At 42.2% G+C, this 26810-nt stretch overlaps 1 protein-coding gene across 1 annotated transcript; it reads left to right on the top strand.

The window, feature by feature from the left end:
- Positions 1–24865, top strand: KIAA1958 (KIAA1958 ortholog). Its single transcript, XM_062599854.1, has 2 exons — positions 1–1129; positions 23725–24865. The coding sequence occupies exons 1-2, from the start codon at positions 1–3 to the stop codon at positions 24768–24770; spliced, it is 2175 nt and encodes a 724-aa protein (XP_062455838.1). The 3' UTR covers positions 24771–24865.
- The last annotated feature ends 1945 nt before the right edge of the window (positions 24866–26810 follow it).

The following is a 26810-nucleotide window of genomic DNA, read 5'->3' as shown; positions in this document are numbered from 1 at the left end:
ATGGAGGACTGCCTGCACACCTCCTCCGAAAACCTGTCGAAGCTGGTGAGCTGGGCCCACAGCCACGGCACCATCTGCAGCCTCATCCCCAACCTGAAACACCTGCTCTCCGAGGGGGCCCACGGCAACCTGACGGCCATGTGGGGCTGCAGCGCCGGCCATGCCTACCACTGGCCCCTGGCGGCCACCTGCCGGGCCGGCTCCCAGGAGCGCGTCTGCTTCCAGGACAGCCGCAGCTTCAACTCAGACAGCCCCAGCATCATCGGGGTGGCCTCGGAGGCACAAGCCAGCCCCCTGGAGCGCTACCCGGGGCGGCCGGGCAAGGCCAAGCTGGACTGTGCCCGCACCCGCGACTCCTGCGACTTCTCCTACTGCAGCGAGCCCTCGGAGCTGGGCGAGGCCGTGGAGGAGTATGAGGACGAGGCCACCCTCTTCGACATGGTCTGCGAGTCCTCCGTCACCGACGAGGACAGCGACTTCGAGCCGCACCCGCACCGGGCCCCCAGCGCCTCCCGCAAGCGGCCCGCCGCCGCCCTCGGCCTCAGCCTCGGCCCCAGCCCCGCCGCCCCCGGCCAGGCCGCCGACGAGGGCGGCGCCGAGGTCATCGTCAAGAAGATAAAGCAGGAGCTGCCGGAGGACTACTACATCGTGGCCAACGCCGAGCTGACGGGCGGCGCGGACGGGCCGGCGCTCTCGCTGACGCACATGGCCAAGCCCAAGCCCCAGCCCCACGCCGGGGCCTCCTACCCCTGCGCCGCCAAGACGGCGCCGCCAGCCGCCGACCTCGACCCGCAGGGCGCCACCGCCGCCTCCCCCGTCCCGCCCCGGCCGCCCGCCCCGAAGCCGGCCCGGGGCGCCGTGGCCTCCCCGGGGCGCGGGGCCGGCCCGCAGGCGCCCGTGAGCAGCTCCAACGCCACCGGCAAGCCCATCAGCATCCCTCTCTCGGCCCTGCAGCTGCCCGGGCAGGAGGAGCCCCCCGGCGCTGAGGACGCCCCGCCGCCGGCCCCGGGCCGCGAGGCGGCCTCCTCCCCGTCGGTGAGCGCCGAGCCCGAGGTCAGCTCCAGCCAGCAGCCGCCCCACGCCGCCCCCGTCGCCGGCCCCGCCGAGGCGGCGGCGCCGGCCCCGCCAGGTAGGACGCCCCGGGAGCCGCTAGGCGGCTCGGCCGCCGCGGGGCTGCAGGAGGAGGCGGAGTAGCCGGGCACCCCTTCCTCCTGCCCACCGCTGTGGGGGAAGACGTGGGGGACCTCGGGTGGAAGAGCGCGGCGCAGGACTGAGCGCTGCCCTGGAGAGAGCTCTCTTCCAAGAGGAGCTTTTCGGTGGCGGGAGACCGTGCAGCGGTCCAAGGGGGCTTGGCGGTGTGCGCGAGGGCTGCCGGGCAAGCGAGCCCAGCTTGCTTGGTCGTTTGGTGGGTCTGAAGGAAATGGTCTCGCTGAGGGCTGCAGGAGCAGGGCACTCGCTTTGCTCTACGCTGTCCGAAGGGTGGTGTGCGAAATGCAGGGGCGCAGGAGGGCACGGGAAGAGCATCCGGGGAAAAGCTGGCGCTGTTGCAAAGCCTGATGGTGCAGCATCCGTGACCCCTAAACCAGAGCAGCCTGGAGAGACTGGAGAAAGACAACCAGAACCTGAAACCCAGGGCACTTAAGCTTTAACCCAAGAAAAAGATTATTTTTTCCTGATCTTGGCGGGAAGTTTCACTATATAATAAGTTTCCCCCATTTTCCCCGTGTATGTGTTCTCCCTCCCCGCTGCCAGAGCACTGAAAGTTAGCAACATTTAAAAAGGAGGAATATCTTAAAATGGCATACTTCTGTTGAAGGATAGTCTGGTGGCAGACCTCCTTCAGGAAAACTCTACGCTGGCCGTAGGCTTCCTCGGTGGGATGTGGTGAAAATCAGTTTCTTGAGTAGACTCGCCAGCTGTCTCTCTACCTTGCTGCAGACAGGGCAGGCTTTGCTCTTCCACGGTCAGCAGTGCCATCCCTGGGAGGAGGCAAGCGCAGAAGGACTCTCAATGTGCTGCCCTGCTGGTGCAGCCTGGGACTCTCAGGTCAGGCGGAGCAGATTCAAATAGTGGAAGAAGATATTTTTGGCTATATGCAGTCCCTAGGGTAGCTACCGTAAACCCAGAAGACAAGGACTTTAACAGCCCAGCTGACACTCCAGCCCTGGCACCCTGAAGCCTGGTCGAACATTATTAAATCTAGTAAAGCTAATAGTCAGAAAGAGCTTTCAGATCTTGTTGCCAGATAAAACACTGGGCATAATAAATAATTTTACTAGCTAAAATCCCACAAAGCGTTAGAAATTAGAAGAATTAGATGATCTTTAGCTTAGTTACAGCAAAACAAATTGCTTTTTGGGAGTCCCACAGGGCTGCATCTTTGACATGATACTTCATAGTAACCCTGTGGTGTGACATCCCCCATGGAAATTACCTTACAAAATTCCAGGTATAGAACTGATTCTGCTAGGCTATATCTGAGAGATAAGGGATGCCAAATGCCAGTCTGTACTGCCTGGAAAGCTCTGTGGTTCTTCAGTTTGTCTCATTTCATTGTGGCATATAGAATCATAGAATCAGTAAGGTTGGAAGGGAGCTCTGGAGATCATCTAGTCCAACCTCCCTGCTCAAGCAGGGTCACCTAGAGCATGTTAAACAGGGTTGCATCCAGGCGGGCCTTGAAGATCTCCGGAGAAGGAGACTCCACAGCCTCTCTGGGCAACCTGTGCCAGTGCTCTCTCACTCTCCACAGGGAAGAAATTCCCCCTCACGGTCAGGCAGAACTTCCTGTGCTTCAATTTCTGCCCATTGCCTCTTGTCCTGTCACACGGGACAACTGAAAAGAGTTTGTCCCCGTCCCCTTGACACCCTCCCTTCAGGTACTTGTACACATTGATAAGATCCCCCTCAGTCTTCTCTTCCCCAGGCTGAAGAGGCCCAGCTCTCGCAGCCTTTCCTCATAGGGCAGATGCTCCAGCCCTCTGATCATCTTTGTAGCCCTGCGCTGGACTCTCTCCAGTAGCTCCATGTCTCTCTTGTCCTGGGGAGCCCAGAACTGGACGCAGTATGTGAGATGAGGCTTCACCAGGGCTGAGTATATGCTGGAGATGGTTTCTGCCATCCTGCCCCTATGACTTGCTCACTCTCAAATTTGCAAGCTGGGGGAATGTGAATACAAACCTAGGCAGAATCTAGCTCTGTGTGTGTTACCTTTGAGAGTGTTTGGTTTTCAATAGACTCATTAAAAAAGCAAACGCCCTCCATATTGCTACTGCCAAGATTTAATATAAGTTAATTTAATTGCCAAGACCTGCAAGCAGTCTTGTCTTTCAGAGAGCTCTTCTCTGCTCTCAGAAGCCAGACCAGTTATTACTGCTCGGAGCTAAGTGGACATAGCAGCACATTTTCACAGTTACATAGTTTACAGAGAAGTGAATTTAAATTCTGCCTTGTCTCTACAAAGTGTTGCTTAACTCTAAAATAACATAGGAAGTTTTGCTCCTGGTTTTGTTCCTACAGTTGGTTCATGTGTATATGTGGTCTTCTAGGATCAGAGCCTTAAGTGGTAAGTTGTGATGAAAGGGTATGATCAAGTCAACAAAGAACTATTACTCTGAGTTTTAAGTTAAGTCACATGTCCTTGCATATATTTGTCTGACACAGCTGGTAGTTATTGTGCGTTGTAACCTGTTAGGTCATGAAAGTTTAAGTGAGCTCCTCCAAGAAATCAAAAATATTTATGTATGTTAGCTTAGACTAATTTAAGCCACATTAAAACTTTAGACTAGTTTTTCTTTTAAATATGTTTTTTAAAACTTTATTTTATTAAAATTTGGCAAACGAATGTGTAAGCAGGGACTTTGCAAAAGTAATTTCATGCCTTAAAAATGAATTCAATGAAGATTCAACAAGGTTAGACACTAATTCCTGTTAGTTTCAAGTCTCTGTTTGAGGATTGTGGAATACAGTGAATTACTTTTTTTAAAACTTCATATGTCAGCCCTAATAGGTTGTATTCATCTATGAATTTGCAGATTGGTTTTTACAGCTTTTTTAGTGAAGAATGTAAGAAGGTACTATTTAGTCCTTTTTTTTCTTGCAGAATAAATGAGGGAACCTGCATCTGTGAGGGGAGAGATTTTTGTAATGGTGGAGAGCAGGTCATCTATGCGTCTTCTACATGCCAGGTAGCCTCTAATGTGTTTTCCTTTTGCTAGTACTTGGTCTACTTTTTATGGCCAAGAACCAGTAAGAGCAAGGTAAATCACATCAGTGAAGACAGAAAGGGACTAAGAGACATGTGGCTTTAGACTGCAGTAGATGCAGCCTAGAGTATCAGTAGGATGCTTGAATGGAAGAAGTGTCTGTAGCAGAAGGATGGGGCTTATTGCACAGGAAAACAGGGGAATAAGGCTCACTGTCTAAGCAGAATTGCTGAGGTGTTTATGAGGAACACTTGCCTTCCTCTTGAAGACTGAGGGTGAAGAGGTGTTTTGGGTTAATAAGGCAGTGCATCAGCAGATGTCTTGGTCCAACAGGTGCTAGTCTATCACTGTAAATACAGGAGCAAAGACTTCCACGAGGATATTCTAAAATTTTGAAAATCCATATATACGAAATCTGCAGGACCAAAGAGTAGTAGGTATAGGCACACAATAAAAAAAAGAAAAAAAAGAAAAAAAAATTCTGATTGCTAAGTGAGACTAAAGGTATGTTGATTCTGTCAGAAATTTGGCAAATCATATCCTGCAGGTACCAGCACAATGCCAGCATTGAAATCGATAGCTAAACTTGCTAGGGTGCTAACTGATGTTTTGCAGCTTACAGAGAGTTTGGAAAGGAAACAGATTATCCTCAAACACTATTGCTTTCTCAGCATATTGCAGTATGTCCCTCTACCTCAGTTATCAAGTTGTATCTGAGTGTTGAATGTGTGCCAGTGATGGATGGTGCCATGACCTGCAGAGAGAGCAGTACTTAACCTTGCTGGCTCTAAAGGATTTCTCATGTCTCAGATCTGAGCTCTTCCCCATTCTTTTCTTTTCTTTTCAGTCTATCAGGATCCCAGATTAGTATGTAACTTGTCCTGGTGTCTTGGTGAAAAGTTAGTTTTGGTTCTGTGCTCTCATCACCAGCAAGGTGGTAGAGGAATTGCAGCCTTTCATGGTCGGTATCTAAGGTGGATTGACTGTCTTTCTGTGTTCTCAGGACTGACATTAGTGGCAGTTCCAGCTGTTTGTATAGTGCCAACTTCTGCTCTCCTTTCCTCTATCTGAGCTTGGTCGTTATAAAGTGTGGAACATCTGGGGATTGTTTTATGTTGGTGTAGAGCATTTAAGTGGAATGTTTTTATGTACTTCTCTGCAATTAGAAGAACTAGGACCTTATTTACTCTGTCTCTCTCTCTCTCTCTCTTTTCTCATATGTAGGTATAAATAAAATGGGAGCTGAGATCCTTTGTATGATCACAGGACTCAGGAATGTGGAGCTTTTAGATGAGCATCAAAATGTCACAAGGTGTAAGGGAGAAAAAAATCCCCAAAATCTCATTAATTGCCAATACATGTAGGTTTAGCTTGCACTCTTAAATCACTATTACACTGCAAGCAAAAAGAGTGTGTCAGATAGCACATTACAAAGAAGTGAAAGAAAAAAAAAGGCCTTTTTTTAGAAGTATATAAAGCATGAGCTGTATGTATGGAAGGGCTAAATTAATCCCTGTTGTAATTCTTCCAAGTCCAATGGAACTGTGCCAAGGATGAATGTAACACAAGACAAATAACTCTGTCAAAGAAAATTACAAAACTTTATTTAAGATCTCCAAGAACTCTTAAGATAATTGCTAATAGATCTCTGTATTTATAATTTCAATACAAGGATTGATGACTGTTGGCTAGAACAACTCCTGAAGCCTGCCTCCAGGGAGATTTGTTGCTGAGTGTGGTCAAATGAAATTAAACTGTTTTAGGAGTGAGATAGTTGCTTAGTGTTGGAATAGAAAGTTTGAAGTCCACTGGTAAACCCTTAGGTCCCATAATTGATTTCTTGCTGGCTCCAGTAGCTGAACTAAAAGTTATAAGTGCTGATCTATGTAATTACAAAATAACATAGCATTTTTTTTTTTGTACGTTGCAAGGGTCTGGCTTATTTAGAAACAGAAAATTAGATCATTATAATTTGAATATAGAAGAAGGAAGCTAGTGAGTTGATTAACCACCTCTTGCACTGCCATTGCCTTCTGATGTTGCAGCATGGGTTTCCCTGGCCACCCATACTTTTAATTGTCTGTTTCCAAAAGTTATTAAATACCAAAGTTATTAAATGATATTTCCAAAGTTGTTAAATGATAAACTAATGTTTTTGATCCTTTATTCTGGAAGTTCTGTTTATGAGGCTGGTATTAATTTATTTTACTGTATTGTAAAGGATTATATTTAAAAGCAGAACAGGAACATGAAAAGGACAAATCCAGATGGGCAATATGGTCAAGTGTTTGTTTTTATCATCTGGGTCCAGAGCATGATAAGGAAATTTTAAAAATTGAAATTGTAAAACTAGTTCTAATTTGGCAGTTGCTACAGGAAGTATTTATTGAGTTATTAATTCCTGCAGAAGAACTCTGAAATGAAGACTCAGCAAGTATTATCTTTAGATGTCTGCTGTACCTAAGAAGTGCATTTATCACCATTTCAAGATTCTATATGCATTTTCTTTAGCTGTAATTTCCGCCAGGCACAGAAGGCTCATGCCCAGACTCTTTGCAACCCTGAAGACCAGCAGTGAACTTGTCATGTGGAAGGGTCTTCTTGCTGTCATAAATACTAGATGTTTGTAAAACAAAGCAACTGTGTATGCAAAACATTAGGCTACTGCTTTGCTTGATTTCTTGCCTTGTTCCCCGTATTTACCATGGATCTCTCCTGAACAGAACTCCTTGCGGTACCCGGAGAAATATACCGGCAGAAATATTCCAATATATGTATACATTTTGGAGGAGAGCATTCACGTGCATTCACACTGAGTGTAGATTGTTCGGGAAAAGTTTGGGGATGGGTTTTGGATTGTATGCCTGCAATAAAAGATGCACATGCATCCAGTGCAACATGTGGAATAAAGATAGCTTCCATGCAGTCTGTGGAGGCTCCTCACCCCTGGCTAGAAGGGAGTTGAAACTCTTCCCTCATGAAGATCCACTGTATTTAGGATCCAACAGTTTTATGGATTAAATTTGAACACTTTCAGTTCAGCTCCAAAACAGTTGGAAATATTCTCTGCAGTTCTGAGCAAGAAGAGCTGTGTCACAGAAAATTATTGACACTTCTTTTAAACAAATATTTTTGATTTAAAATACCATAGAACATAACTGTTAAGCAAGACAGGGTGTCATAACAGAGGAGAAAGTGGCCATTTCAGTAAGCCATTGCATTCTAGAGCATCACCACTCTCTTCAGACTCAGAATCTTCCCCTCCTCCCTGTTGTCCCACGTGAAAGGCAGAAAGGCAAAAGATAAGAAGCAGAAGTGAAAAGAAGACAACCAGTTCTGCAAGACCACTGTAAAGTAAATGCTGTGCTGTCCTTGCACCAAAGGGTTTCTTAAACAAAATTTATTCTGTGTAAAATGGTGTGTTTTACAAAACTGTTATATAAAGGAAGAAAATAGGCCTCTATTGATTCCAGGTGTCTGAAAACATAGGAAGAGAGCAAAGGAAATCTGAGACATCTGTACTGGGCACCTCTTTATCCTGGGGAAACAGAAGATCATTGAACATGATGTTTTTGATTAGAGATTTGTTTTTCTTTGTGTGGTCTTTGCAACTGTCCTGTTTAAGTGTGGATCTGTTTTCATTTTACTATTTATGGGTCTCCAAGGAAGAAAAGAGAGGAGGGATAAATCAGGCTGGGCCCTACAGAGGAGAGAAAGTGCAGCAGTCGAGGGAGACACTAACACTGGAGGGGCTCAGACATGCGCTTCTGACTTTTGATGAGTCTGTCTGTGCTGAGACAGACAGGGAATACAGGACCTGTCCTCTGAGGTCAGGATGCTTTCTGGGAGTGTCTTTTTTTTGGATGAGGCCAATAGCAACTGAGGAAATATTTCCTGTATCTATGAGAGGTTTAAGCATTTAACAGCAACAGTAAAGCTTGGGCAAACTATTTTCAGCTGCCTCCATGATGGGAGAATGCCATTTTCACATAAATTGTTCTGCAGAACTAACACACATGACCTTTCAATACTGCTGTTTTCCTTGTAGATTAATTATTTCCTTCTTAGTGAGCTTGCTGTATCTCACCATCTACTTTTTGTGCTTGCAGTGCAGCTAGAATTTCTTTTAACATGAAACAGACCAATAAAAATTTTTGAGTGTATTTTTTGTCCAGCTAAGCAAAGTAATGGTTCTGAATACAGAAATTCTTGTTTGAATTTTTCCAGTGCTTAAAAAATAAAACAGAAGCACAATGACAGGTATTTTATCATGACTGGCACAGCACAGAGCAGTGCTTGCTAAAAGATCCTGATCCTGGAAGCACTGAAATACGCACTGAAAATGTCTAGCTTTTTTCAATAAAAGATGCTTAAGTGGAGGATATATTTAGGATAGTTGCTGAAAAGTGTTGAACCAGACTGTTAAATTGGATCTTCAAGAGCAAAACTGAGAAGCCTTTTGCCTTAATAATTCTTTCTTGTTAGAGCACTTCACAAACTGTTCACATAAAAGTTTCTACTGCTGCTGGTTATTCTGCCTGGCTTGAAAGGCACCAGTGGTCTCTGTGGAAAAGTATGGGCAGAGCTATGTTTTCCTCTCCCAAGTGAAACAGTCAGCACTTGTCTGGAGCCAAGTGAGGGTGCCCTGCAAAGAGGCCAGCAGCTGCTGATGACACAAATGTAGATGCAGCAACTCCTAAGCCCAGGCTCCTGAATCCTGCCCCTGCTAGGAGCCAGGAATAGGGAACTGTCACTTCCCACATGCATGTCCTGTAAAAGATGGTGGTGGTGGTGCTGCTGCAGACCTTGCTGACTGACTGTGGCATCCACAGGCTCACCTTCATGCTCATACGAAAGTATCATCTATAGCACCTGTGGGAAAGAAATGTGCATTTCAAGAGCATGCAAGTTCTGTATTCAGATCTGTCATTGACCAAGGGAGCCTACCAGAGAAATAAGAATCACACATTTCGAAAATTAAAGGTGATCAGAAAATTGAGCAGTGAGTTAAAAATCCCACAAAGGAGCAGTCCAGGCTAAAAGCCCAACATCTATCTCTTTTTTTTTGTGTGTGTGTGTGGACTGAGAGGGCTTAGGCAGCTGTATAGACAGTTGGCATTATATGTAGGTATTACACCATGAAGTTACGAACTGTATAGGCTGAGCCAAAGCCCTTACCCTCCCCCCCACCCCTTTCCATTGATGGCTAGTTCCTTTTTTTTAAAGTGGTCTCTTCAAGTGAGTCTGCAGCATCTTCCCGGGTGTGTTAATTATGCAGCCTCTACCGAGCCACTTCTTTTTATTGTTTTTAGGGGATTATTCCTCCCTAAAATAGTGGATAGCCATAGCAGAATGCATTTTTGGTGTGAAATGGTTGGTTGTTAAAGCCCCCCTCCCACAGCTGAATTTGGCATTTATTCAAAATAGTGGGTCCAAAGAGTAATTTCAGGATGCAGGCTGATGCCATACAGTAAGTTCTCTTTTATGAGAGGATAGTCTCTCCTGCAAGGCTGACACTTTTCTTGAAGTCAGGGATGCTGCTGCACAACGAAATTCATCTCAGAGCTATGTGGCTGTTACAGGTGCATGTTCTACAATTATGCCAAATTTTCACAATATTACATGGAATTTCCACAGCACAAGACATTAGCTTTGAAAAATATCTTTAAACATTTGAAGTAGTTTTTTAGTGAACATCTCCAAACATCATGTCTGAGAGTCCTCTAAAAAAAAAAAAGGACAAATGACTTTTTGTTGTTTTCTTCTTCTTCTTCTTCTTCTTCTTCTTCTTCTTTTGGCAGCTATACATAGGTCATTCAAATGCAGTATATAAAATGACAGTGACACCTTCCATGAATTAATTACAATTTTCCAGTGAGGCAGGTCTAGGATATTTATTGGCCTACATACAGAGATTAGAAAGTTTATTACTTTTTGTTAGATGGTAATGAATTTTAAGCTTGCTGTTTGATGAGTGTATGTGTATATGTATCTAATTTTCTGCACTGGTCACAAATTTACTTAAAATTACTTTTGGGACATCTATCTTTCTGGAAGCGGGATTAATAATATTGGTCGCAATATTTTCCAGATAAGCTGCAGAGAGGACCATTTATGTTTGATGTTAGTATCATTAATGTAGAGCTGCAGGGAATCAAACTGAATAATGGAGACCATACATGCAAAGTGCTGCTCTAGGTCTGCATTCATTATGTGGATTCAGTCTAGTTTACACTGGTGACATTTCCAGACCCTGGAATAGCACTGGACTGGTAGAGCACAAGATCTGGTTTAAGCTGTCATGCCTAATATCTACCATGATGTGCACATTTGGAAACTCAACATTAACTCTTTCCAACTCCTTATTGAAGGAACAGTACTCTATACCCACATGGAAAATCTTGTTCCTCTTGAAATTGTGGTAGTATTGTCTGTGGCTTCACAATGCTGTGATTTGCTCATTTGATGTATAAACCGAGTTGGTCATCAGTATCCTGGGTCAAGGCACTGTTTAAATAGGTTGAACGTATCCCAGCCGTTCTTTTGTCTGAAGATACTTCCTTGAATCTGGGCATAATGCCTTTGATCTTCCTAACTTACTGGTGCGCACAAGTAGATGGCTGCAGGAGCAGGGGCTAACATAGTGTACTTTGGCTAATAAAAAAAACCCATCTTCAAAGTATCTTGCAAAAGCCAGTTTGGTTGATCATCTACTCAGTCCTCTTAATAATTTTAAGTTCTCAGCCCTCAGTACTTTTAATGATTCTATATGGACATTTTTAGTAAGCAAATTAATGCAATTTTTCCCTGCAGAATATACTATGAACCTATTGAAATGTGTATTGCTCTATGTTGCAATAATAGGGTTGTATTCCCTGTTATTCCACAGAAAAATGTGTAGTGAATGATAAAACACAGACATAATGATTGCTGAGAATTGAGCTTAAACCCTTGAGGGACACATCCCCCCAAGGAAAGTGAATCTGTCTTCTGAGAGCAGAAAAGCAGGATTTCCAGAAGGGCATTTTCCTTCAAGCAGTCTTTGCAAGATGTTAAAGAGTGAAGGCTGAGGTTCCAGTCTGCCAGCTGAGAACCCAGCTCTTCTTGCAGAAACCCTCGTGCAACCTATGTAAGTTTAATTTGAGGTAACTTGAGGCAGTGACTGCAGATTATGGCCCTTTCTGGCTTCTACCTCTGTACTGGTTACCCAATAGTGATTTTGGGGGTAGTGGGCAGTTACTCTTGTTTGCTTGTCGCTAAATTTGGCTCTGTCTTTGGTACTGTCTTTGGCAGTGAATGCGCTGGTCTGTACACTAAAGGCTTTATGTATGTGCTTAGTTACACATAGGCCATTAAGTGCAATGGCTACATTTTTCATCTGACATATACTTATGACTCCCATTAACATTAATTACAGTAAGTGCACACACACTGAGAGAAATATTGTATGTGAAACTGTGGATTAACTCAGAGTATGTTTAGGCGGGCAGTGACGTGTTCTGTTGTTGCTTTTCATTAACTAGGTCTGCATGATGAAAACATCACTTGAAACCATAGAACCATGGAGTAACACTTAATCGCTGAGTTGCTAATTTGCACATGGAGAAAAAAAAGAAAAAAAAAAAAAAGGTGGCCTTCTGTTTTGTTCAGAGAAGGAAAAATTCAGTTCTGAGCTGCTCTGAACCAGGTCACATCACTCCAATGCAAATCTGAATGCGCTGTATTGCTGAGCATTTCAAAGAGGATGCAGCTGTACCCAAAGATCCAGCCTGTAACAGCTATGGAAGGACTTGTATCTCTGTGATCTCTGAATACGTTACTTCTTTTGAGTGTTTACTTGCACCCCTCTGCTACCTGTATTTGCCTAATTGCTGCCTTAGTGCTGTGGCTGGTAAGGACAGCTGTATGAATGAACCAGAGAAGTTCAGAAGAAGTGTGGATATTTTTTCGTGCGCATTAATTTCATTCAGCCTACAACTTGGAGCACTCTTCCTGTGAATGTGAAGGGCTCCATCCTTTAGATATGTGGTTGTGCCAGGTTAGGGGATTTTTTTCTGTCATTTGTTCACAAGAAATGTTAAAAAACCATATGGTACTCATCCTGCTAATTGTTTTGGGCTTGCCCTCTGTACTGACTATAATGCCAAGAAGACAAATTAAGAGACAGGAAAAATAGTTCTGCATTCTTTCTGTATGCTTTGCATTTTGCTCATTGTTTCCCATTTCTTTTTTTTTTTTTTTTGCTTTATAAAAAGAGACAACTTTTTGTCTTTCCTTCCTCTCTCCTGGTTTCAGATAGTCCTCAGAAACCTTACAGTTTGATAAACAACCTGTCTCACTTAACGTTCACTTGCAAAGTTGTTAAATATGTCTGATTATATATTGTGTTAGTACCTATCAAAATAGTCATAAATATATACATCCATAGTTACATCCATAAAACTTTTACCTGTGTCACCTTTTGCAAGTATTATAGTATGCCATTTTTAGTATGCATTCATTCAGTAGCAGGGGAACTGGTTGCTCACATACCATTCAGAAGAACAAATTATTTTTATGAAAATAACAATACAAACTAGATAGGAAAAAGTTTGCAATGTAACAGTAGGAGAGAGATAATAACAATATTTTGAGCAGTAGACAGCTGTGTACCCTGTGTGTTTGTGGACAGCTAGAAAAAGTTTAGAAGTCTTCAGTCTATTTCAATAAATTTTACTCAAATAGAACTGCAAGATGCAGCTAAATATCTATTTTATTAGATTATAATAAAGTAAGTTTAGGCATGTATTCAAGGACAAAAACCACAAGTTGTTCCATGAGCAGCAGACAAATGACGTCTGATTTATGACAAATACATGCTCCTTATCTCTTAATCTCCTCTCAGTGCAGAACTTCCAGTTGTTCCCATGCCTTCTGGGACTCCTTGGACTGGCAAATGCCTGGATGTGCTGTGGCTAGTCTGCGGCAAAGTGTGTGTGCTTTGGCCAGTGATGGTGTTTGTGCGGCTGCCAAGCAGAGGAACTAATGCCTGAGGTTTTTCCTTCAGCTGGGATGTATTCACATCCCTATTCTCTGCTCAGCTGTTTATTCTCTATCAAGCTAGTAGGAACTTTATGTCTTTGAACTTCTACTGCTTCCAGATATGATGAGAGTTGTATTTGCAAAGGTTTAAGTGAAGTTCAAATGCACTGGGTTTTTTTGGAGAGTGCAGAGAGGCACAGAATGTCAGCACAGGCTCAATACAGAAAAGCAGGCTGAAAAATGCACCTTAGAAACTGTTTTGCTTTTAAGTGTAACAGTTGACTCTTTCTAAAAATCTTGTAAAAAGCTGGTGCTTAAATTTTGCTCTCTGACCAAGTGAAGATGAAGGAAATACAGGCATTAAATATGTGTGTTGAAACTAGTTAGACAGTGTTATAAATGGTGAGCTCTTTATAGAGTCCTGCATGCCTTGCTTCACTCATACTGGAGCTTATACAGTTCAAGCATCCTGCAGTAGATAATTTAGATGGTACAGAAAAGGGTACCTTTTGATTCATTACCAATGGCAATATAAGAAAATAGAGGGAGGAATGTCTGCAGTCTCTAATAAGCAGTTTATCAACCAAATACTGTCAGCCTTTCTACAAAGCTCCACGGCAAGATTTATTATGTTAATTACAGTCGTGAGGGCCTCATGTTCCTGAAACTGCAGTCACATTCTAAATTTGATTTAAGAATACACTTTGGCCAAGACTGAAGTGCAGCCTATTGTGACTAATGTAATAAAATATTTATTACATACTCCCTTTTTCTTTTCTCTGCTTGGTGCCCCAGTTAGACTGCTTCATTCCAAAATAGTGATACACAGTTAGATTTCAGATGATGAACAGCCTCATCTGTTTTTTTATCTTTCTCTTCAGTGTTGATTTTATTTTTACATCTCTTTCTTTGTTCGATCTTTCCTCTTTCTCTTTATTCCCCACTCGTTTCCCAACGCTACTTCTGAGTTGCTGTCTGGAGTGAATCACAAGCAGGCAAACCCTGTAGCCTCACTCATTCCTTTCTGACCTTTTGCATTTCTTTCTCTACTGTGCTGTTTAACATTATCTAAGCTCCCAAATGCAATGAGTTTAAAGCTAGTAGAAGGCCATATTCAAGAACATGATAAACTCTGGTGGCACGATGTGATGAATAAAGAGAAGACTAACCTGTAAGGGGATATGTATTTGGTCCTGTTTCCCAGTCACCTTCCATGGGGTTTGTAACTTCAGACAGGTGCTAGGGAATGAAATGACATATTATTTGGCTGATTTGGCCCATAGTAATACAGGAGCCCAGGGGAAGTGTCTTCAGTAATTACTACCCTACTTGGTTTAAGCATGTTGTTATAAAGATTGCACAAATAGGCCTGGAGACAGAGTTCTTTTTTTATGTTGCTTCTGGTACAAAAACTGATCTTGGAAAGAAACTATTTGCACCAACATAAGCAGCAGTGTAATGCTTTTGTACAGGTTCTATAATGAGTAGAAATACCTCATCTTAAAGGTTGCTGTAGCACAAAATTCCATGGGCCAAATTTTCTAAAATGACATATAAATTGGTGCCTGTGGTTTTGTGCTAGTAAACCTGGCCATTACATTGCTAGCTGAGTGATTTGCATTTGCAAGATCTATTTATACATATAAATCTGACTTTCCAAGTATGAACATTTAAAGGTGAAAACCTTATGGAAAATATTGTCCCTTATAAGAAATAAGGGGTTTTCCATAAGATTGTATTTTTCCATAGCTCCTGATTAATTTTTAAATAATGAATTCAATTCAACAAAGGAAGAGTTTCTGTGAAGATCAGGTTTTTCTCTTTTGATTTTGAAGTCCTGCTTTTTGTTTTTTTCTCATAGCAAATTTTGAGTCTAGTCCTCTTACATACATGCTTTTTAGTCAGTCATGCCCCTCTTCTGCCATATAAATGTGATGACTTAAATCCAGTTGATTTCTACATTTTGTAAACATGTGCAGGGACCACAGTTCCAGAAGCACTTTCTATATGCTTTGTTGAACTCATTTGAGATTAAAACAGGCATTCCGCTGAGAATCTGTGTACAACACTTTTTCTAAACTAGTACCAAGGAAACCCATTCCTCTTGGAAAATGAATGCTTCACTTCTACAGTGTATCATCCAGCTTCCAGGTCTTGGGGTAAAGTAGGCATACTCTTTTAATTTCTTCTGTCACAGATCGTGCTTTGATACAGGGAACATTTCACTGTTGTTATTAAAAATCCTGGTTAAAAAGGAAATGTATTTTCCACCGTTAAATATTTAACATGAAGAAAAATTTGTGACCAAAAATGGTTTACCTTTAGCTTTAACTTGAAATTACTACTTTGAATTTTCTCTAGGAAGGTAGCCACAAACCGCAGTTTTATTTGGAAATTATTAAAAGATTGTACTACTGAATATAAACGTACATGCTCAAAATAAAGCATGCTGCATATTATTCAGCTGGTATATATTTATGTTTGCTTTACATTGTTGGTAGCATTTTGCCACCTACCACTTCCAGCAGCACTCAGATTTCACCAGTCTGCCTTAAGTTTTTAACTTATGCTCTTAAAGAGGAGGAATTATATGTTAGAAATGAAGGTGTTTGAAGAAAGTGTGGTCAGTTATTTTGAAAGGAAAGGGAGTTCACATTTTTTGAAAAAGTTCCTAATGTTTTTAGATTTGTGGCCTAGAAAACTCCAGCATGGTTTATATATCCTATGCATCTATGAAGATTTGGTTTCTTGGATCTCAGTCAATTATTTAAAAGTCCGAGGGATTTTTTTTTAAAGCAGGTAATAACTAAAATGTAAATATCAGACAACTCAGATAGGAGACCTAAACTTGGAGCTGCATCCAGTCCAGGTGATTAACTTGGACCTGGGCAGCTACAATGGCAGGCAGGCACTAGTCCAGCTCTAAACTGTGAGTAAGTGTTGCCTGGACATCAACTTAGTACCAGATTGTTTTCTCTCTGGTGCTCTTGCAAAAGATCTACTTCTCCTGCTCTCTCTGCTGTGCCTTGGGGAGCAGCTGTAGTTTCCTGCCATGGAAGTAGTGCATGATGTTGGGCAGTCCTGGCAAAGCTGAAGTTAAATATGTGTTCTTGCTAAATGGAGGATGGGAAATTAAGTGGATCTTGGTAAACATGAACTGCATAGCCCCACTGCTGGGATACAGAGGAAATGCATCCCATTTTATGTAGTCAGCAAGTCATACCAGTGCATTGCAGAGCAGCTTCAGAGTCAAAAGAAAGTAGGAAGCCAGATATCATCTCATATCCCAGAAATATCACTTAAGTCTTCTGTGGCTGAAGTGAAATATGAGGTAAAATAAGCATGGACTTTCTCTTTTCCACTAGCCCTGCCAAAACCTATAACCAACATCTAGATATTTTGAAGATCACATTTAGAACAAATTAAAACATTTTAGATTTTGAAAGTTCGTTTCCAGAACCTTTGATTTGAAATTGTTAAAAAGTATTACATTACAGCCAGGTGGGAAAGGCAGGGAGCTAACTGAAGTCCCTGGAGCACTACTGATTTATGCTCTTCATTAATCTTTCATAGAATCATAGAATCAGTAAGGTTAGAAGGGACCTCTGGAGATCATCTAGTACAACCTCCCTGCTCAAGCAGGGTCACCTTACAGCATGTTAGACAGGGCTGCATCCAGGCGGGCCTTGAAGATCTCTGGAGAAGGAGACTCCACGACCTCTCTGGGCAACCTGTGCCAGTGCTCTGTCACTCACAGGGAAGAAATTCCCTCTCACATTCAGGCGGAACTGCCTGTGGTTCAATTTCTGCCCATTGCCTCTTGTCCTGTCACACGGGACAACTGAAAAGAGTTTGTCCCCATCCCCTTGGCACCCTCCCTTCAGGTACTTGTATACATTGATAAGATCCCCCCTCAGGCTTCTCTTCCCCAGGCTGAAGAGGCCCAGCTCTCGCAGCCGTCCCTCCTAGGGCAGATGCTCCAGCCCTCTGATCATCTTTGTAGCCCTGCGCTGGACTCTCTCCAGTAGCTCCATGTCTCTCTTGTCCTGGGGAGCTCAGAACTGGACACAGTACTCGAGATGAGGCCTCCCCAGGGCTGAGTAGAGGGGCAGGATCACCTCCCTCGACCTGCTGGCAACACTCTTCCTAATGCACCCCAGGAGACCATTGGCCTTCCTGGCCATAAGGGCACATTGCTGGCTCATGGTCAACTTGTCATCCACCAGCACTCCCAGGTCCTTCCCTGCAGAGCTGCTCTCCAGCAGGTCAATCCCCAGCTTGTACTGGTGCCTAGGGTTATTTTTCCCCAGGGGCAGGACTCGGCACTTGCCCTTGTTGAACCTCAGGAGGTTCCTCTCTGCCCTACTCTCCAGCCTGTCCAGGTCTTTCTGAATGGCAGCACAGCCCTCAGGTGTGTCAGCCACTCATTGCTAGTATCTCCTGTGTAAAAGATTGATCCAGCCAACTGGAGAATTTAAGTTCTTAATCCCTTGTAGATCCTGCCTCCAAATTTTCTAGCATTTGAGAATGATGTAGTGGCCCAATTAAAATTCATGGGAATCTTCCTATTGACTCTGCCTACAGTCCAATTGCTGTTGTGTCAAGAAAGCAGAAAATATCAGAACAAACTGAAAACCAGTACTAGGGTCTGAATGAGCATCCATTTATCAGGATGCTCTGTACCTTGCAAAAATATACAGATGACTAAGATTTATTTTAGTGACCCTTACTTCTCATTTCAGGGTATAAATATTTCCATACTCACTTACTTGTTATCTGCCCTCTTTTTTTCTGCTAAAATTTTTTGAATTTTTGCATGAAGAAAGACCATTGATATTCTGGGACTGGCTTTGCTTGTGTGATGGCAGTGAGCAAATGCATGCACATTGTAGTACAACAGCAGTTTGCAGCCATGCCTGGCAAGTGAGCTGTATGCCACTCCTGGGTGTGTGCATTTAGATCGTCCTCCAGCCTTTCCCCAGCTGTAAGAAGAGCTCATGCACAGCAGGGTAGCTGCTACCCACCATGGTGTGGTGCTGACTTGAGAACTTCATTTGTCAACAGCTGCCATCTTGCATTCGGAAGGAACAGAAGGAAGAGGATGCAGAAGCAAGCTGTGGGTTACATTAATCATGTTGGTGCTTACGGCCATGGCCCACAGGTTGGATACCACTACTTTTCAGTAATTGCAGAGTTTGGAGCTAACTTGCAAAATGCTGGTGCTTGGACACCAGCTCCATGAAGTATGTGACATCTTGTGTGTGGTTTATGTGGTTTTTCTCACTTGAGTGCAAGCATTGTTGGGGGCAGCAAGTCTGCCACAGAAACATTCTTCTGATCAGGTTAAAAATAAGGCAGAGAAGACTTTGGTGATATGATTATCATCTACAAAATCCATTGTACATCTAAAATTGTATTTATTCTGAGATCTCACTGCCTACCTTTAGAAGAGTTTGAGACTGCTTATAGCAATAACTCAGGTTCATGACTCCCACTAATGCTACAAATCCTCTCTGAACATTAATGATCTGCGTCTCTGAAATGAAAACCATAAGGAAGTACCTTTCCTTCTGCCATACACAATCACAGAGGAGTGTATGTCAGCTTCAGTAAGAACTGATTATTTTGAGTGTGTGTATGTGTGCAAATTGAAATAAAAACAACTTAGAGTTTTATAACACAAGTGATAATGATGAGTCTTGGCTGTATTAAAATTAGACTATGAAAAGATCAGAACACAGCTGTTGCGCTATAAGAAGGATCATTGGATGGTTGTGGTCTACCCTGGGACATTCTAGTCCCACTGTGTTGTCTGTGTAATCCCTGTCATGTTACTTTTCACTTTGGCTATCTTTAAACTACGGAACTTGAGCACCCGATCAGGAGTTTGCCCCGATACTATAATAAGGCAGGAGCTTCCTCTGACACATCCTAGTTTTCTTGGAAATAAAACCCTAAGTGGGACAAGATAGGGATTACAACTTCTCTAACCAGGTCCTTGTTTTCATGAGGTGAAGAGCAGAACCATGTGGGACTGCAAAACAAATCAGTTTAGTTTTTCTGTTTCTGCTCCTGGTCTGTAAAACAGAGGTAACAGCACTACCTACTCCAAAGGTTGTGTTATTACAAGAAAAAGACATTAATGACAACCTGGCATGATTGTAGTTGGTAGTTTCTCACTCTTTTACTAATCAAGACAAACTAGACCATAACATGAGAATATCTATCTGTCGCAGTGGCTAGCAACAAACTCCCAGAGAAGACTATAAGAAAAGTGCAAACATATATGACACTACCCCTCTGTCTCATCCTTTAGCATACTGCAGCTCAGGGCCTTCATGATTCAGAGATGTCTTCTTGAGTTTAGGTGCCCCTAGTGATTTTTCTTCTGTACTTTGTCAGTCTTTGAATCCCCCTACACACTGAAGAATTGACGCTACTATGAGCTCGCGGAGCAAACAGATCTATGTTTGCAGCAGTTAGGGAACTGATATATGTACCCAGCTGTGTTTTCTGTAGTTGCCAGCAAGACTATAGAAGAAGAAGTGAATGGGCAAGCTCTGGTTAGAGGAGCTTTTGGTCTCTGCTCAACAAGATGCAGCAAGGTGAGACCATGCAGACATCTGGAAACTGTTATATTGGAAACATTCTTGTGTCAGAACAAGAACATTCACTTTCATTACCCAGACCTAAGGATGAAGTCCTGTACCTCAGCAGTTTTCCCAGTTTCTCAGATCTGACATCTGAAGTCCTTTTTGGTTGTGAGTTCTTAATGACTGAATTACCTTTAATTTAGTCTTTCTTTATCCCTCAGTCCAGATAAATTTGTCAGGAACAAAGTGACATTACACTAATCTAATGTTCTTCGATGATGAGATAGCAAGGCCATGTGAGTAGAGCAGAGACAATCAATACCAAATGTCCAGGCAAATGTGAGGTCTTCAATCCTACTCCACATTATTTCCTGCAGATAAAGTAGAGAGGTATAGACTAGATAGGTCTATTATAAGAATTTTACAAGGCCCATTTACAGACTGCATCCAAGGAATAATTTTTGAGTTCGCCTTATCCTGTCAAAGGCTGCATGGAAGGGATGCAGCGTTGAGCCAGTCTTAGGCGGCAGTTTCGTTAATGATCCAAGTGGTAGACTAAAGAAGAAGATTATGAAATTAACTGAAGACACAAAGTTTGGAGATACTAAAAGATTGTTTGGGTACAGTTTATTTTCCTTTGGTATTTGGAGATGGGTAAGTGCTTTCACCACTTTGACTTCTCCTTGGTTAAATGAAGAAGTAAGATTTTACTGACATGAAAAGTTATGTCTCCTTCCTAAGCAATCCTAGGTTAGTTAAGAAGGGCTGAACTGCATGATCTACTTTTGCTGCAGACAAACAGCATGTGCTGGAAATGGTAGTGGCCCAGCCAATCCGTGGTAGCTTAGTAACTGATGGTCTCTTGACTCTGTCCATTGAGTCTCACTGTATTACTGCATTACTCCCATGCTATCTGATACCCCTGTTATTGGAGCACTTTCATAGAAAGAGTAATTTGCTGGAAGTTCAGGCTGGATTCTCAGTTCCGATTGATGTAACTGCTAACGTGGCTGCTAAAAGATCTAACCTGCCGTCTAACATTTCTCACCTATATTGTGGAGTAGTGAGCACTGCAGGAATATAGTGTTGCTAGGGTACTAGTTTGTTCAGTAACTTTGAGGGGTCTTTAATTCACCATGGATTTTATAACTGTTAGCTGTAGATGGCAATTCCCTTTGCAGATTAAAAAAAATTGCCATAACATAAATGACTGACGGGGTGTCACTGCTGTGTTGTGACAAGCCATCTTCTAGGAAATAGTGATTGATGACATGTTTAAAACTAAGCTATTATATGTGCTGTTTATGCAGAAATAGTATTTAAAATGTGAGCTGTCAGTCAAAGTGCTGATTACTTACACAGTGCTACAATACGTGGTGGTGAGTGCACTGAAAAAGGTACTGGAGTAAATGATCTAAGCTTCAAATAACTTTGACTTATTATTTCCAGCCTTAATCTAGCCATAATGAAAGGATCTATCCTACTCTTTGCTTAAAGCAGGAGACTTCAATGAAGGCTGCTAGGAGCTCTTTGATGCACATCAGTATTAAGACTAGTTTTTGAAACAGACAAGTTGCATTTCCTTTTACCCCTTGAATACCTGCAGATTGACCTTCTGTGCCCTGTGGCAGCATATTTCATGGCAGCAGAAGCCTCTAAAGGCTTTGGCTGCTGACCTTCCATTCTCTGTGCTTTGCAGAGGGGGTGAAGACCTCCCTCAGCAGGCTTCACTGAGTGCTCTGGATGCAGCAGGCACCTCACAGTGAAGACACAGGAACTGCTACTGTGGACCCAAGCTCAGCCCTGTTTCAGGCCTGCTGGCATGACCTGGGGCAAGTCACTGTCGGTGCCCCTGTCTCTGCAGCTGTTGAATGGAGGTGATGAGAGCAACTCTCTGCAGGCCTGGATGCAGCCACTGTGTAGAAAAGTGGAAGGGGAAGCTGCTGTTGCAATGTGTGGTGTGTGGCTCACACCACCCATTTCAGGTGTGCCTAGAAATTTGTGCACCATATGAAATATTAAAAACAGACCATGGAAAGAGATAAAGACACCTTTCTTTCTGTGCTTTCTCCCCTGTCAGTAGACTAGTTTGGGCTTTCTGTCAAGCCTTTACAAGGCTGAATTCTTTCCCATTGGTGAGATACTCTGATGCTACACTGGTGTGTTAGATGAGCCATCAGAGACAGAGTAACTTGGTGCACTTTGACTGGAGGTCTGGGGAGAGTTTACCAGGAGGGAAGCATCTCTCCCAGGCTCATTGAATGGGAAAGCAGCCATTGCCATTTCTCTTCCTATTGCCAGCATTTACCATGCAGACATTTTGTAGCGTCCAGCCTTTCTAAGAATTTTACTTATCTCACAAAACACCTGAGAATATGGATGGAAAGAGTGGGCTGGGAGGGGGGGCAATGTCTGGGCAAAGTGTAGGTGTGCTACATTGCCTCACATGAACTTGGCCTGACTAACAGAAGGAGTGGGAAGTTCAGCTGGTCTCCTATAACTGGTGTATATGAGCGTACACTGTGATGTGTATGTCAGATGGCAAATGCATGGTGAGTTTTATTGTGCCTATACATTCTTCTTTGAGATTCTTCTGGGATTCCTCTGATGGTAAATGAGAGGCTTAAATGAGAGGCTTAAAAGAGACACACATGCATCAGTGTTGTAAGGACACATAGCAAAAAAGAACTTGCTTTTTTCTGTCTTCTGCTTATGAAGTGGAAAAGAGAAGAAAGTTCTGTTAGCAATTACAAATCATCAAATTTTTATTCTTTGTTTTTGCTGTTCATTATTTTCTAAAACCACTAACATTTGTCACATTCATAAGGACAATTCCACCTTTGTTCTTGTAAATTGCATCCTTGTACAGATGGGTAGTTTGTGCATGGTAAGAAAATAGTCTTAATGTACCCACATCACTTATAAGTAAAGACCTTTTATTTCTATGCTCCTCATCTCAAGATCAGCCTGAAAATCTGTTGTCAATAACTGTCTTAATGGTAGTATCTGAACATTAATTAAGAGCTGTGGTTTAATATGTCATTGATAATAATGACCTTTTAATTTGGTCTTACAGAGCAATATAAAGTTGTTTCCAGGTTTTGTTTTTTCTTCAAAATGAGAAGAAATGGTCACATTTGCACTTCCACTGTGAAGGCACTACCTGATTATGTAGAGAAACTGTATAACCATGTTAAGTAGTGATGTTTTTTCTTTAATATCCTCTAATATTGAAATAGATTATCTATATTTTTTATTCTTGTATATGTGTAAACTAAACATTGCATTGTAGTACTTGTAGTACATTGTAGAAGGCTGCCAGCCTTCTTTGTTAGGTTGTGCTGTATTATTTTGTACTGTATATTTCTGTCTATACTTACTTAGCACTTTAAAAATGTGTCCTATTAAAGATAACTCTTAATGTAATAAATATGATGCTTTATTTATTTTTTTTTAAAAACAAACAAAAAAAATTTGGAACCAGTACCACCTCTGGTTTCACAAATGAAACAATTCAGAATAGGTTATTCCTTGGATTGTGCCCTGCACACAGCACTGAAATCCACAGAAAAGCTCCCTATCTTACATTTGTTCTAATAAGCAGGTTGCCTCTAATCCCAGAGTTTTCCACAAATCTTCATGCACAAAAGTGTGCCACAGTGTCATGATGAACTCATTTTGATTGTTTTTTTGCCATATTCTAGTAACATCATTTGTGAAACTGAAGTTGGCTTTTCAATCATGTGACAGGTATGTAATGATGTTTTCCAGCGCTCTTTGTGAAATTGATTTTTATTTCTTTTCTTTTTCCTTTTTAAGGAAATTTATTTAAGTAAAAGACGCATTGCAGAAACTCATTGCTTCTTTTGTTTTGTTCTGCTTTCTTTTCCTTCTCCCTCTTTCAGACCAGGATGAGAGAGCGGCAGAGCTCAGCAGGGAGCAGAACGAGAAGACTATTCGCAGCACGCAGACAGCTCTCCGCAACTTCCGGGAGTTCCTCATCTCCAAGTACCCTTCTGAGACACGGGAGATCTACGTCATCCCCTGCAAAGAGCTCGATGCCTACCTTGCTTCCTTCTTTGTGGATGCCAGACAAAAGGATGGGTCTGAGTATGAGCCAAACAGCCTGGCCAACTATCAGTGCGGGCTGGAGCGGTATCTCAAAGAGCACAGGTATGGATACAGTATTACCAGGGATAAGGAGTTCAAGAGGTCCCAGGAAGCTCTGAAACAGAAGCAGATAGAGCTGAGGTGTAAAGGAAAAGGAAACAAGCCACACAAATCCATGAAGCTCACCTTTGCTGATGAGCTTATTCTGCGTAAAAGAGGTTTATTGAGCCGGTACAATCCTGAAGGGTTGCTGAACCTTGTCTGGCTAAACAACACAAAGGCATTTGGACACTGCACAGGTTTCCATGGATCTACCCTCAAGTGGGGAGACATTCGCCTCCGGGTGACAGAGACGGGCTTGGAGTACCTGGAGTGGATGGGGCCGGACAACGGAGATGTCAACACCAAGAGCAAGCGAGGCGGGACGGACTCCCGGGTGTATGCCACCCAGCACTCCCCGCAGACCTGCCCTGTGCAAGACTACAAGGAGTACGCCCAGCGGCGGCCCCCGGCCATGCGCTACGAGGATGCTCCTTTCTACCTGTCCATCAAACCCGTGGTCAACTTGGCCGCGCTTCACTGGTACAATTGCCAAGCCCTGGGGAAAAACAAGCTTGCCAAGATGGTAAAGACAATGTGTGAGAAAGGCAACATCCCCGGCAGGAAGACCAACTTCAGTGTCTACCAGAGCTGTAGCACCCTGTCAGAAGCACAGAGCAACCAGCTGGTGCTGATCTGTAACAACTTGAGCCAGCAAGCTGCCCAGTCCATGGCAAGCCACTCCAATACTGGCAATTTCATAGTGTCAGCTTCCTATGACTCTTCCTCTGACACAGCTTGAAAGAGGGATATAAGTTGAACAATTTATTCTTTTCATTTCAAGCACTGAATTTGTGCCCAATAATACACATCAACTGTGATTGTACACTATTTCCCCTACCCCCTTCAGTGTTAATTCGCTTTATAAAAATATATAAATATATAATATATTTTTCTTCTTACAAATAAGTCAATAGAAATAGTTTAGTAATACTAACATAGTATTTATAGTGTTAATACAAAAATGAAAGCTACTTATGGGTTATAATATAATTGCAGATTTTTAAAGGGCAAAAGTGGTTCTCAGGCAATGCAAGATAGGCTGGAAATACCGTTTTTAACATGCGCATGTCAGTGAGTGTAAATCCCCTGGGAGGCTTACACAGGAATTCTATTTTAAAGTATTTTTTCCAACTTCTTGTTTTAACCTCCTTTCATGGAGGAGGCAAACTTACCACTGGCTGCTGCTTCTTATCTGCTGACTTGTTCTTGATCAGCAAGACCAAGAAATAAGAAATAAATTAGTATAAGTTTGTGAAATCATTTAGAAAAAATTCTGTCTGTGTTGTGTTTTGTTTTGTTTCCTAAAGTCATTTATGCCAGTTGGAAAAAAAACAAATTCCTGTAGTCAACTAAAAAGTATTTTCAACTTTATTTTGTAGATGATTTTCATTCATCAAAATGTCACCGGCCTTTAGTCTAAAAAGTATTGTTTTAAAAAATATGCACAAGTTTAATGGCAAAAACAAAAGCACTGTTATACAGGTAATTTTAACCGTTTAAAGTAAATACTGGTCATTAGTATTTTGTCATTGTGCATACTTACTGTAAAATCTGCTGACTTAGAGCCACTCTTTCAGTATTCTGAGGAATACAAGAGTGCAGAAAAATCCATAATCTTTCTTAAACCATACAGAAAAAAATGCAGCAAATACATCTTAAGCCATCGTTTGAATTCCACAAAAAATAAAATAGAAAGTATAATCACAATTTCATGTATGTAAGTACGGAAAAAGAAAAAAGCCAAATAGTTGTAAAACACATTGAAATGAAGTCAGCTACACAATCAATTTCTGTTACAGACAATGAAAAATTTGTATGTGAATCTGAAAGCAGAATTTTGTCCTTAAAATCATGAAATAATGTTAGCTTTCGAACCTTTTGACTTTGCAACATAATTAGAGAACTAAGTACAGAGAAGACACTGACAGAATAAGTATTTCAATCAACCATTTAATTCTTGACCTTTAAAATGAAGTATTGTAATTTCTGCAGTAATTCAACTGAGTTCATTCAGCAATACAGATGGAAATGTTCTAGTAGGATATCCTAGTGCTGTGAAGTTGAGAATTTAGACAAGTCTACTGAGGTGATCTAATGTCCACTGAAGTCAGTGAGAGGATCAAACTGAGCTGTCTTCCCATATATGTTGGATAAAATTGTTATTGGGGATTTTTTCCTTTAGAGTTTTTGTTTTAATTTGTTTTTCTTTACTTGCTCTTATTCTTTCACATTCTTTAGCTCTGCAGCTGTGATATCACTAATTCCAAAGAAAAGATGAAATAAAGGTAACAAAAAGAAGTAAAGTAACCTAACAGGTGCCATTTAAAATTAGCTTTGTGTGTTGCTAGGATGAAATGTTCCTACATGTGGAGAAGGTAGCAGAATGCCTGTGTCTCATTGAAGCCTTATTGAAGGTGTTTTGGAGGGATAGAGAGGTAATAGATGTTACACTGACAGGTCTAAGAGCAGAGATTTCCAACGTAATGAACACCTGACATCATGTAAAGCTTCTTGCAGGTGGTACACTCTCACCATGCTCTCCGTGTGCTCCACACATAGCAAAGCTGGAGTAAAGTTTTGGTTTCCTGTATGCCACCTGTCCCAGTAATTTGCAGAGCATGATGGTAAAACCACCAAATTTGCAATCCTCTACTCCAGTCTTTTAGGATTTTCAGGTAGGCAGTGATGTGGTGGGCATTCCTGTTGCAAAGTCTTCCCAGCTTCACAAGAGCTGTGCTACTGAAATCAGTGCAAACAGGATCTGTGGTTTCCAGGCCAA

This window comes from Rhea pennata, chromosome Z, assembly GCF_028389875.1.
Source record: "Rhea pennata isolate bPtePen1 chromosome Z, bPtePen1.pri, whole genome shotgun sequence".
NCBI classification, from domain to species: domain Eukaryota; kingdom Metazoa; phylum Chordata; class Aves; order Rheiformes; family Rheidae; genus Rhea; species Rhea pennata.
This window is presented reverse-complemented; position numbering and strand designations above follow the sequence as displayed.

What these genes read in the sequence shown, in the direction of transcription:
- KIAA1958 (XM_062599854.1), top strand. Translation starts at nt 1, where the DNA reads ATGGAGGACTGCCTGCACACCTCCTCCGAAAACCTGTCGAAGCTGGTG. An exon ending in GGCGGCGCCGGCCCCGCCAG is followed by an intron (nt 1,130 to 23,724) that starts GTAGGACGCCCC and finishes TCCCTCTTTCAG; the next exon opens with ACCAGGATGAGAGAGCGGCA.